Source organism: Juglans microcarpa x Juglans regia, chromosome 2S, assembly GCF_004785595.1.
Source record: "Juglans microcarpa x Juglans regia isolate MS1-56 chromosome 2S, Jm3101_v1.0, whole genome shotgun sequence".
Classification (NCBI taxonomy): domain Eukaryota; kingdom Viridiplantae; phylum Streptophyta; class Magnoliopsida; order Fagales; family Juglandaceae; genus Juglans; species Juglans microcarpa x Juglans regia.
In genome coordinates, this window is record NC_054597.1 from 30,356,900 (window position 1) to 30,370,368 (window position 13,469).

General features: G+C 34.2%; 1 protein-coding gene and 1 pseudogene across 1 annotated transcript; both read left to right on the forward strand.

The window, feature by feature from the left end:
* Positions 1 to 3,135: 3,135 nt before the first annotated feature.
* Positions 3,136 to 8,234, forward strand: LOC121252503 (26S proteasome regulatory subunit 8 homolog A). Its single transcript, XM_041152196.1, has 9 exons — positions 3,136 to 3,541; positions 4,440 to 4,537; positions 5,012 to 5,236; positions 5,365 to 5,427; positions 5,570 to 5,733; positions 6,494 to 6,650; positions 6,746 to 6,844; positions 7,013 to 7,123; positions 7,896 to 8,234. The coding sequence occupies exons 1-9, from the start codon at positions 3,337 to 3,339 to the stop codon at positions 8,034 to 8,036; spliced, it is 1,263 nt and encodes a 420-aa protein (XP_041008130.1). The 5' UTR covers positions 3,136 to 3,336; the 3' UTR covers positions 8,037 to 8,234.
* Positions 8,235 to 9,888: 1,654 nt separating this feature from the next.
* On the forward strand, positions 9,889 to 10,498 carry LOC121252505 (annotated as a pseudogene).
* Positions 10,499 to 13,469: the final 2,971 nt, after the last annotated feature.

The following is a 13,469-nucleotide window of genomic DNA, read 5'->3' on the forward strand; positions in this document are numbered from 1 at the left end:
AGTCACGTCACAATTTATACCAAAAGTAAAATAGTTGCAGGCACACAAGATTAGTCCTGCCACAATTGTAATCTATTCGTCTTCGTCCCTACCGTGTGCCGTAGAGCGTGAGATTGCAAGATTGCTGATTGGAGGTATTAAATTCTGGTCCCGGTCTACAATTCTTTGGTTACAATCTTCTATGCATTTTCAGATCCAAACTTAAGCTTGGTTGTCGGGTTCAAGGAATTTGCGCACCCTGCAGTAGAAATTTTCCTTACAGTTGCCATGTTCGCTTTTGTTTTTAATATTAGTTCTTTGATCACAGAGAAAGAGCTTAAACTTCGGCAGTTATTTACATTCTGTGGTCTGAACTCAAAATAGGATTATCATTTCCTTCTCTTTGCACTTTGTAGAATTATTCAAATTTTCATTTTTTTTTCTTTATTTTTATACCTACAAGCAATGAGTATGATAGGTCTTTATGATTCTGCTTACTGGCTCTTGTGGGAGGGAATTATTACGCTTCTCTCCTCAGTATTCTTAGTTCTCTTTGGGATGCACTTTCAGTTTGATTTTTTCTTGAACAACAGTTTTGAAGTAGTGTTACTTGTGTTCTTTCTTGGATGAAAGAGAACTAACTATCTTGGACGAAAGAGAAAACAAAGATGAAAGGAAAAGTCAGTAATCGGGTGAGGTGCGGTCACATGAAAACAAAGATAAAATGCTAACGTGTCCAAATATTATTGGTGTGCTGTTTCTAGGGGCTTAGCAGCCCAACCGGTTAGAATGTTTCTCTTTTTTATAAGATAAATAACGTTATTCTTAAGCTTGAAAGATTATATATATATATATATATATATATATATATGATGTAATGGTCGGATCCGACTAAGGATTATTCATAAACTTTTAAATTATTATTATTTTTTAATAATTTAAAAAAACTTGGTGAATTTAAAACATAAAAGATAAACCATGCGGCTAACTTTTAAAACAAGTTAACATTTAATAATTCTTTATAATCATATTCATATAAGAAAAAAGAGATGGCGAGTGTGAAGATTAGTCCTCAAGCTATATACAGCCAAAATGTTAATATCCACCTACCAACATGATTGCCAACATTGGCCAAACAACCGAAAAACCTATATAATTTAAATTTTGGAAAATAAAAATTGAGATTAGACTTTAATCACTTTGCTTTATGAATTAGAATAATGTTATAAAATACAAAATCGTTTTCCAACAATTTTATGGCATTTAAATTTAACTAAACTGAATTGTTCTTTTTCAACAACTAAAACCCCGTTTAGATAGTGAAAGTGCTCATCTCGTCTCATCATTATAATTTTTCTAAATTTCTATACAAAATATAATGAATAATTTAATTTTTTTAAATTCTAAAACAATAATAATATTAAAGAAATAATATTATAATAATATTTTATTCAACTTTCGACTTTCATCTCATCTCAACTCACTATCCAAACAACACCTAAATGTTGCAATCTTTGATACCCACTTCAATGCTTCTTTTGTGGAGTGAATTATTGGCTTCATATAAAGCCAATTGCTCGAGTCATTGCTTGAGTGTTTTGTGGAGAATATAAGCCAAGCGAAGAGATCCATTTTGTGAAGTTGTGCTCCATTATAAAAGTTCATCGTTGGGTTGGATTGAACAAGGAGAGCAATATGTGAAGAGAAACAACAGATTATAAAATGAATTGTAAAATTATTATTATTTTTTTATACAACAAGTTGTAAAAAAAAAAGGGTTGTGGAATAACATATCTTATCTCGTTATATAAGTTCCTGATTTTAAAATTAATTTATTATTAAAAATAACTGTAAATAAGAGATTTATATAACAACAAAAAGATCCGTACTCACATCTTGCTAAGGCCAATTTGAAACTAGAAATGGAGTGTAAAGGCAAGTGCAAACCCCATAACCTTAATACTCGTTGAGGAGTGCAAATTAACCCTGCATGCATGCATCTATCGTCTTCTTTTCAATCCCCAACCTTTTCTTTAGTACAAATGAGTTGGCTTGCAAGAACTCACCCCAATGGCAGTACATATTGGCAACAGTAACGACAAGGTTTGCACTAGATCATAAAGCTCGTTATAGGTTGTTCAATTTCTCACTAAAATATAAGGTAAAAGTGTTAGGGACACTGTCACACTGGTCCATGTACGTGACCATGTCTCTATCATTCTTGATGACGAAAATGCTATAGACACGAGTCCTTGTACGTGGATCTTATTTCTTTATCATAGTTTCATAACATAATAGTGTTAAACCCTTTATGATAAAAGAAGGTAGTGACCTGTGAAAAATTTAAGCATTGTGAATATCTATGGGGCAAGCCAATCTACAATTGCTAAACTTTTTGAGGATCTATCTATGATCATGAGCACACATTTTAAGAAAACTATGAATCATTAACCTATGATGATTTCACTACAAGAAAATTGTTTATTTGTAATTAGTTATTTCCTACGAAAATAATTAGTTTTTGTTAAAATGAGTCTGTTTTTGTCGCAAATAGTCATTCTCGTCGCAAATAATCCATCACAAATGCTCATTTTTCTTGTAGTGTTTGTATGGTTTTGGATGAGTAACAAACTTCACCACTAGATGAGATTGTGCTAATGCAACTCTTGATATTAATGAACTTACTACTTTTATGTTCACGCTTAATGTAAGTGATGAAGATAGCAATCTTATTCAAATCATCAATCTCCTTAGCCTTAGGTGCTACACTAACCATGAATGTCGTAAAATCAGTCTTTTGCTGCTCAATCTAAGCCGATATGGTTTGAAAAGTGATATTTATATTATAATAATGTAACTCTTCTATAAATTACGAAAAAATCTATTTATTATCATATACACCACGTATCAATATGTAACTTATTATTTTTATTATTTTATTTAAACACATATAATAATATATAAATATGTATATTTAAATAAAATGACAAAAATAATAAATAATATATTAATATGTGGTATGGGATGATAAATACCGTTTCTCTCTTAATAATTTGTAACCTCAAATAAGATTTAATTTTTAAAATCAATAATAGTTTAAGGAAATTATCGTGGGCTATTGGCCCACAACTTAGCAAAGGCTTAAGCCCACTCATATTTTTATGTTTTTTAAGGCAACTGCTTTCTTTATGCTTACGAAAACTATCGAGTCCGGAGTAGTCTATATACGTGAAAATTGCACAATTTACAGGTTAAATACACACAGCTACCAAACTGAAACTACATATAGAGTATAACTAAGACGGCCTTTGCATTCAGATCCGAAATCGAATTCAGCGACACTCCTCGGCCTTGACGATGGCGATGGTTGGAGTGGAAACGAAGCATCCGGATGCGGCGGTGGCGGCGGCGGAGGAGACTTGCTCGGCCAAGCCGTCGAAGCAAGGTGAGGGGCTGAGGCAGTACTACCTCCAACATATCCACGAGCTCCAGCTCCAGGTCCGACAAAAGACCCACAATCTCAACCGTCTTGAGGCCCAGCGGAACGAGCTCAATTCTCGAGGTAATCTTTGTCCAGAATCCATTATTACCCTAACCCTAAGTTCATATCCGATGGTTGATTATATTGGGATTGATTGGATTCTACTAGGTTTATATTTGGATTTGGCCGAGGAATTATCGATTATAGCTTAGGGTTTTTGTTGCTTTGATTTGTTTGGTGGTTTTGTTAAGGCGTCTGGTTGTCAATTCCTGAAAAACGTGATAAGACTTTTCGACACTGTAAAAACGATGGTTAGGATTCGCCTCCGGAATGGAAAATTTTAGTAGAATTGTAGGCGGTGTATTCAATTAATAGGATGAAATCAGTAACAATCGATGACGGTTCAGGCAACAAAATTTGAGGGAGAAAAAACAGGAAACGATCAATAAGTCATATCCTTACCACAGTTCCGGCCAAGTTTATGAGCAAAGAAGATGATAACTATGTGTATTGTCAAGGGAATCTGAATTCCACTTAGTTGCAAGTAAATAAGAAGCGACCTACAAATGTGGCCGTGGGTGTTTCTCATTGCAAAAAATACGACAACACTCCCAATTTCTTAAGATCCATCAATACTAACTCGCTTCAATTTATCTCCATAGTCTCACTTTAAATTCTTCCCATCCCATTTCTACTTTGGGCTGCATCTTCAGAATGTGTCTATCATTAAGTTTAGTCCTTAATGCCAAGTTCGATACTTCCATTCAATTATAGTGATGTCAAATAATAGATGGTATAACAGGTGTATTTGGTTGTCATGTGATGCTCTGGCAGTAGCATACTCTTTCCTTCCCTTTGTTACCCAAGTATTGATTCTAATCAATTGTATCACTTATGTTTCATGTTTCTATTTCTTGTAGCTTTTTTTATTTTTTAAGACTTTGATGGAATTTTTCTCTATTGGTCAATGACATGGCAGTGAGGATGCTTAGGGAAGAACTACAGCTACTCCAGGAACCTGGATCATATGTTGGTGAAGTTGTCAAAGTAATGGGAAAGAATAAGGTTTTAGTCAAGGTAAGTAATCATCCTTTGTTTGCTGATGTTCACTGTGATTCTGTATAATCACATTTCATATCTTTATAAGTAAACTTATTATTTACTTTTGGAGTTTGAACTTTTGAACTGACGTTATATGCTCCTCCCCCGCTTCCCCTTTTTCATAACAGTTTATTTGTAGTCAGCATCTGTATAAGATTTAAGACTCTTTTATTCTGTGTTCTTGTGATTGGGTTCAATTTATTGTTTTGCACTTTGTTTTAATATGTGCTTTTTCTATACTTATGTTTAGATACTAAAGATCACTGTGGCACATATATATGCGATTTCATAGGGGTTTAACATAGTGGGTTAGATCAACAGTTCTTTATTTTTCATGAGGGAGTTGGAGAGTAATAGAAAGTTTTGTTGGTACTACGGAGTGAGGAATATAGTATTGATAAATAGCTTGGAAAAATTTTTTTTAAACCTAATGTTACATTTGTTTTCCAGGTTCATCCTGAAGGGAAATATGTTGTTGACATTGATAAAAATATTGATATCACGAAGATCACTCCATCAACAAGAGTTGCTCTCCGCAATGACAGCTATGTTCTTCATTTAATCTTGCCAAGCAAAGTTGATCCACTAGTCAACCTTATGAAAGTTGAAAAAGTTCCTGATTCTACGTACGATATGATTGGTGGTCTTGACCAGCAAATTAAAGAGATAAAGGAGGTTTCCTTCATACCCTTTCTTATTTTCTATGTTTACAGCCTACTTACCACTTTGGCTCTAGTTAAAAGGTTCTGTAAGGTGGCTGATTGGAATGATGGTTTAGACATTATTTTTAATTATTTTTCCAGGTGATCGAGCTTCCAATCAAGCATCCTGAATTGTTTGAGAGTCTTGGGATAGCTCAACCAAAGGTAAGATGATGTTTCCCAGTTGTCATCTCTGTTTTATCTTTTTCTTTTCTTTTTTCCACTTAATAGACATTGATGCTCACAACTTCCACCATCTCTCTCTCTCTCTCTCACATATATATATATATATATATATATATAATAGGGTGTTCTACTATATGGGCCACCTGGTACGGGGAAAACTCTGTTGGCTAGGGCAGTTGCCCATCATACCGATTGTACTTTCATCAGGGTTTCTGGTTCTGAATTAGTTCAGAAGTACATTGGAGAAGGTTCCAGAATGGTTAGGGAACTTTTTGTTATGGCCAGGTTTGCTTGATCTCCTTTATACTCCACATACTTGATTTCTTTCTAGTATTTTCATATCATTACCTTTTTCTTCTCTCCCCCCATGCCACCTTTTTGTGTTTATCAATTTTTTTTTTTTTTGCTTTCTTTGTAGCTGGTTAAGTTTCGTTTATTTATGGAAAACTAGATTAGGAAAAAGATTTTTTTTTTTTTTTTATTGGCACCGGGTGTCCGGAAACAACGTCCTGACTAATCCTGGGGATGCATAGGCCATTGGCAAGGAGTATTCCGCAAGTGCACCTTGGGTTATTCAAGGGAAAAATCCCTCAGTCCAATTGCCCCTAGAGATTGTTTGCACCCAAGGAGATTGAAGTTTGAACCTTAGACCTTGGGGCAGCATACCCCCAAGCCCAATACCTTAGCCAACCCCTAGGGGTTCCAGATTAGGAAAAAGATTATCCATGAAAGCTAGGCCATGCAGTTCTGAAGTCTTTTCATGCATGAAATTAAGGTGGTTTATGGATACATGTATTTCTAGTTTACATGTCTCCGCTAGAGGCACCCCTGAAGATGCATAGAAACCGCTTTGAGTATTGTTTAATTTCTGACAACATATATCTGTCTCCTTTTGGGAAATACTTCAACTGTGGAATTACCTTTAATCATTCATTAGTCTACTTCTCTGTAATCCGAAAGGTCTGAATGATACTGTACGTGATCTATACATTAATAATCATGGTTTTGTAAGTACTATGTGTTTGAACTTCTCCTTTTATGGCAGGGAACATGCTCCATCTATCATATTTATGGATGAAATTGACAGCATTGGATCTGCTCGAATGGAATCTGGTAGTGGTAATGGTGACAGTGAGGTGCAGCGGACTATGCTGGAGCTTCTCAACCAACTGGATGGATTTGAAGCATCAAACAAGATCAAGGTACTGTCTCTTTTTCAGATGCTGATCTGGTATTTTTGTTTTGGGTATTATTCGTCACTGTGAAATCTACCTACCATATCATGCATTGTTGACAGGTTTTGATGGCTACCAATCGGATTGATATTCTGGATCAAGCTCTTCTTAGGCCTGGGAGAATTGACAGGAAGATAGAATTTCCTAATCCTAATGAGGAGGTATATTTCACAGCAACTTCAACAGCCTGAATGTATTTTAGTATCCTTCTATGTGATATATCCATATGTTTATTGATATAAAAAAAGAGATATATCCATATGTCAGTTTATGCTTTTACACTCCATGATTAGTGCTTTTGCTAATCTTACACTTATTAACTTTTGCAGTCTCGTTTTGATATTTTAAAAATACATTCAAGAAGAATGAATTTAATGCGTGGGATTGATCTGAAGAAAATAGCAGAGAAGATGAATGGTGCATCTGGTGCAGAGCTCAAGGTATGCTTCATGTTGGATGAATGCAGTTTTCCGTCTTTAGGCCTTCGATGTTATATACTTCACTCTTTATTAAACCATAGTTTTGTGTGTGCAAATAGATGTTAAACTCATTTGATCAGTACTTGTGCAGGTCAAGTGTGTTGGCTAATATTATCAGAACGTTTCTTTCCTTGTTTTTTTCTTAATTTATCTGCTGCGAATCTTAATTACTCTGCTAAAATATTTGAATTGAACCTGACCAAATCCTGTATGGTTATCCTCAATTAACTTGAGGGAGCCTTTGTTAACATACACAGCAAAAGATGTGAACTCAAGCCCAACCGCTTGTGGTTAGGTCAAACGACCTTGCTTAAAGACTTGAGATTTAGAACTGTTAGACAATTGCATTTTCTATTGTAAGAAATAGGCAACTAATGACAAAATATTCTGATTTCTCATAATGGGGGAAGGTTCTCAGCCTGGCTATTTGATGCAATACTATGTCAATAATTTACCAGGTTGTCACTTTTAGCAACCTCGCTTGCTTGAGCTTACTGCATCTCCAGCTGCTATGTTGTGTTTACTTTGAAGTTGCCTGTTCTTTTGCTCTATTAAGATTCTGGATTATTGATTATTTTGGCACATATGCTGCTTAACTTTCTTGGATGATTTGGAAACTATGTACAGTAATGTTAATCCTATTGGTCTTACCTGCTAGGACAGGCATGTTGTTGGGAGTGAGGGATCGTGTGTGCATGTTCATATTCTTAACACTTATTTTTTCGGTCTGCAGGCTGTGTGCACAGAAGCTGGGATGTTTGCTCTGAGGGAGAGGAGGGTTCACGTCACACAGGAAGACTTTGAGATGGCTGTGGCGAAGGTAATGAAGAAGGAGACTGAGAAAAACATGTCATTACGGAAGCTGTGGAAGTAACGTTGTTCTATGTTTTTCCATGTATTTTTTTTTCTTCCTTCGATAAGATGTTCTTCCTTGTATTTTGCACTGTTCTTTGAGCCTACGCGGATATAAAAAAGGAACTGATGATGCTTGCAATAGTTCAAGTTTAAAACCATTGACATCTCTGTTTGTTTGATTTGATCATATCTTTTCAAATGAGACATCTCTCTCTAATATTGGCTTCATACTCCAATTTATAATATCTCACTTTAGTGTCCCTTTCTCTTTCTTCGCCATTACATTCCATTCAATGTACCCTCTGATCTTTAGGTTAGATGACAAGAACTACCACAATCATTGGCACTCGAGGCTTGAAGTAACGGTTATGATCAAACCGTAGTAATAGATGGGTATGGAGAAACAGTTTACAGTTGACTTAGGTCCCACTTTAAAAAATCCTGCCCTAGACAAAGGTCAAGGCCTTTTGTATATACGACAGCCATTGTGGATCAAGGTTCCTATCTCTTCGCGCTTTTGATTTCCCCCAAGTGCGTAGTCAAGCCTTACATTTAAAACCAAGTCCAGGTCGTTTCCTATCCTTCTGGAATTTCTCCATCCATGGAAGGTGGTGACGTGATAACAGAGTTGCGTTCGATGAATTTTCCAACGTCATTGATAACAGCCTGAGACATGTCACTGGTCTGCCGAGGATCGGATTTGTTCTGAACTTTGAAAGAGGTAATGGGATTTACAAGGCAGCTGTTCTTGTTGAAAAAAATGTGTATCTATATATGCACGTCGAGTTTGGTTCAGCAAGAGAAATAGTCAAATTTACTTCCGGTATTTTTATTTTTGAAACAACAGTACTAGTTTGGATAATTTATAGCTCTCAATTATTATTGAAAAGCTAAGCATAGACAGAGGCTCCAACCTAGGAGACTTGGATTTAAATAGGTTAGATCTAGATTTGAATAACTTGGATATACAGGATTTAGGTAAGAGGAGGTTGCCTTTTTTCTAAATTTATGTGCATGGGAGAGCCATGCAAGTTGTAGATTTGAATACTGAGGTTGATGACACCAGTAGGTGCGGTAGGGGCCGGTGGTAGATATGAAAAAGGAGGGAAAAAGAAAAGAAAAAAGAAAGAAAGGTGATATATGGGGCAAGTAGATTAATATACATGAAAAATCCTTTTTGTAACCCGGTGTGAAGCATAAGATGTGATCATTTCCAATAAGAAAAACAAGCATTTGTAATGGATTATTTGCGACGAGAATAATTTTGTAATAAAAAAGACTCATTTTAGTAAGAAATAATCATTTTTGTAAGATATAACTGATTACAAATAAACAATTTTATTATAGTTTGGAGAGATTAGGATCGGAGTAGCTTTTCGCAATTTTTTGAATTCGGACAAAACATCCTAATATTCAATGTGATATTTTAATGTTATTTGCAAGTTTATATATTGATATACTAATTACATCATTTGCAAGCATAATATATATATATATATATATATATATATACACATATATTTGTAAATTTTGTATTACTATTATAATTTCATTATAGTGATTTGTTTAGGGATGTTACTTGCCCTTTCTCCGCCCATTCATTGGACAGGGGAGGGTCTAATCAAATACATCATTGATTATAAATAAAGAGTCATGCTAGGCTGCCACTCAGTAATGACCGTTGGTTGTGCCACACAAATTTGTATTTGTATTTTTTTCCTTTTTTTCTTTTCATATTTTTTTAACATATTTAAATATTTTTAAAAAATAAAAAAATACATCAATATACTAAAAGTCATTTCTTTAATCATTTAGTAAAAATTTAAAGTGGGACAAACTCAAACAACATATTAATATTTTCCTTGAAGGATTCTCTGCTCCAAAGTTCCTAACACATTTCCAAAAATGTCAAGCACTCCGCCAATTCTTCAACGTTTATCCCTGATCATGATCACCTTCTTCCTGCAGCAGTTCTTTCCTACCTCCCATGGCGATGTTGGCACTGCCGCCGGGTATTCTCCCCCGTACTCACGTAAGTGTATATATAATCAAAGCCTTCTGATCTTCAACAAAGCTACAAAACCTCCATAACCATGCATATATATATATATATATATAACTGATCAAAGCCTTCTTCTGATCATCTTCAATTTCCCGATGAATTTGATATAGCGACGGCATGTTATGGGAGCGACCCATCGCAGTTCCCGTCGAGCAATTTGTTTGCGGCTGCTGGTGACGGAATCTGGGATAATGGGGCATCGTGTGGGAGGCAGTACTTGGTGCGGTGCATCAGTGCCTCACAACCGGGAACGTGTGCTCAAGGCCAAGACTATCCAGATTAGGATCATTGATTATGTTGGCTCAGCGCCTTCTTTGCCTTCTTCTAATGGCACCACCATGGTTTAGTCCAGGACTGCTTTCCTGACCATTGCAAATGCATCTGTCGTCGCCTTTATCAATATCGAATTTCAACAGTAACTTCCCTTTCTCCTTCTTCTTCTTCTTCTTCTTCTTCTTTCACCTTCTTAATGCTAATCTCTCTTAAATTTTGTCATTTCAATCGTATCGAACACCGCATATTTTTTAAGTTATTTCTTGCATTAACTACTTACATGCATGAAAACATCCTTTATATATGAACATCATTTAGAATGATAAAATTAAGAAGGAAAAACAAAATTTCTTTGCCAAGTTTTTCTTAAAATCCAAACAGTAGATCTTTTATTTTTTGGAATTGATTTTGAAAAGTATTGTAAATTATATTTTGTGTAGGGTATGATATGGAAACTGGGCAGGGTTGAATATTTGTGTCGACTCAGCTGTCACGGAACGCATGCACAAGTAGACGACACAGAATTAATAAGAAATCAAATGCATGGGATTAATGTAATTATATGTACATTTGGATAGAGTATGCAGGTCATGTCTAGTAGCTTTTGTTTGGTCTGCATGATTCATTGATTGAACAATTAATATGTAAATAAATACTAATTTTCTTTGTCAATGTCTAACCTTTCATTGTTGCGAAACTTTCATGCGTCCATTCGGATTTTGGAAACTTTCTAAGCTGTCCAAAACCTATACGCAAAAACCTCAATTCTTAAAAACTCAAGGGAAAAATGACCAATCGAAATGAGAGATCATTTCTTATAATTTACTAGTATGCATGTCTCACTTCCTATAAAAAGTATTAAACTCATTTTAACACCTAAACACACTTTAAACTCAGTTTAGATAGGCTCCACATGACTCCCTCAAATACTCAACTCACTACTATTCATAAAGAACTAAACTCAGCTCAACATTCAAACGCAGCCTAAATTGTAAAATTTTAGCTAAAGACCTGTGACCTGATTGACATAACCCCTAGCATCCTAAATGGAGGTCTGGAGTTCAAAACCCCTTCCCCCAAATGTATCAAAAAAATAAATAAATTGTAAAATTTTAGTAGTTGAATATATAGATTCCATTTTCTTCCTTAAAAAGAGTAACATATATTTGTAATTCCAATTATTAAGTTTGATATATAGTTTGGAGAGTAAATTAATAAATTATGATAGCTGAATATATAATACAAATATAATATATTTTCATCCTCTCAATAGGTACTTGAGAAGCATACTTGATCTCCTGCATGGATATACAAAACCTTAATGCACGAAAATAAAAAGAAAAATGTTATTCATTATTTTATTAAACGCAATCCTCTGGATATCTTTTAAGGTGGCGTTTGGTAGCTAGACAAGTGAAACATAACAAATACTATTCCAATCATTTAGTGACATATCACAACCGAGAAAAAGCTCAATCTTTCCCAAGAATTTTTGTGAGAAAATCCTTCTCCAAAGTGGTTCTTTAATTTGTACTATTTTTTCCCTTGTGCATGGAGTGGGATCATGAGAACAACTATCGACTAATAATTTAGCACCCAAACCTATGAATCATGGAAGGAGAAAAGTTGCAGTTGAACTGCCATCGCCTTTGGACGTTGTGGGATTCTCCGATGACTAAAATTAATTGAAAAAACAATTATATATGAATATAATTAAGCATATATTTCCCCCCATAAGAATAGTGATATCGTCTTATCTTAGTTGGTAATAGGGTGTCTGGGATTCTTCTTCAATTGCTGCATTGTTTCAATTTCTGGACAAATCCCATAAAACCAGGCGATTTAAATAGAGCAATTCACTTAATATATTGGGGTGAAATTCCATATTAATAGCCTTGAGCTTTGTGAGTGAAAAGATGAAAACAATGTTTTACTTTCTATTCCGGTGATCATCTCTGTTTAAATATTAGAGTAGAATATTTCAGTACTGTTGCGATCCAATGTACTGTTTTAAGATTAGCTCTATATATATATATATAAATTGATAATTAATAAAAAGAAGTACATGTGTTAAGTGTGTATCATATATGTATTTGAGTGTGTGTTTATATATATAGAAAATATGAATATTTCTAAAATGAATATAGGTTGATTTTTTTTTAAGGTTGATTTTTTTTTTTTTTGAAAAAAAGGTAGAGATATTAGATGCCAAAAGATAATATTAAAAAAATTACAGCGTTGAGTTGAGACACAAAAAAAACATAGAAAAAATAAAGAGCCGATAATTTATCAAAAACAATGAGATCTAAAAAAAAAAAAAAAAAATTGAGAGGACATATTTAAAGTTACAAGAAATGTTTAAATTATACAAATTCCTTTTAGATTTTAAAATTACATGAATGCCATCTAGGTTTGAAATTTATAAAAATATAATTCAAATATTAGAAAATTATAAAATTGCTATTAAGGACCCGTTTGAATGTTGAGATGAGTTGAGTTCTGTATGAATAGTAATGAGTTGAGATGATAGAGTGAGTTTCTCAGGACCCACCTAAGATGAAAGATATATTTGGATGTTAAAATAACTTTAAATATATTTATGGAAAGTTGAAAAAGATTGTGGATCCCATGTGTAAAGAGGTTTTTACTTTTGAGTTAAGTAATGTTTAGTAATTTAGAAATTATTTAAATTTTAGGATAAATTAAAACATAATCCAATTGAAATGAATAAGCCTAACTGTCTGGAGGGGGGGACTTGGTCTGAAATTGGTTGGAACGGACTGAAATTTAAAACGAAACTAAATGAGGATGTATAGTATATCAGAACGAAAAATTCCTACCGTCCCGAACGAAATTTAAAACTATGGACGAAAACTCCCCTCAAAGCAGTCATCCCATTAGATCCAATAATAGCAAACAAACATCAGAACTGCAAAAAAGTGAAACGAACAAGATGACAAAAAAAAACAAATAAAGAAAAGAAAAATGACTTATTCCTCGTCCCAATTGCCGATGTATTATTGAGTTCAAGGGCAAACCATCGAACAAAAATATTCTCCCAACAATTTTTGGGTTCTTCAAAAGACAAAAAGCAAAAAAAAAAAAAAAATTAAAAAA

Bases quoted from the DNA above. Each gene is read 5' to 3' on its own strand.
- LOC121252503 (XM_041152196.1), top strand. From the start codon at position 3,337: ATGGCGATGGTTGGAGTGGAAACGAAGCATCCGGATGCGGCGGTGGCG. The intron at 5,428-5,569 runs GTAAGATGATGT...TATATATAATAG, and splicing joins TTGGGATAGCTCAACCAAAG to GGTGTTCTACTATATGGGCC. The intron at 5,734-6,493 runs GTTTGCTTGATC...CTTTTATGGCAG, and splicing joins GAACTTTTTGTTATGGCCAG to GGAACATGCTCCATCTATCA.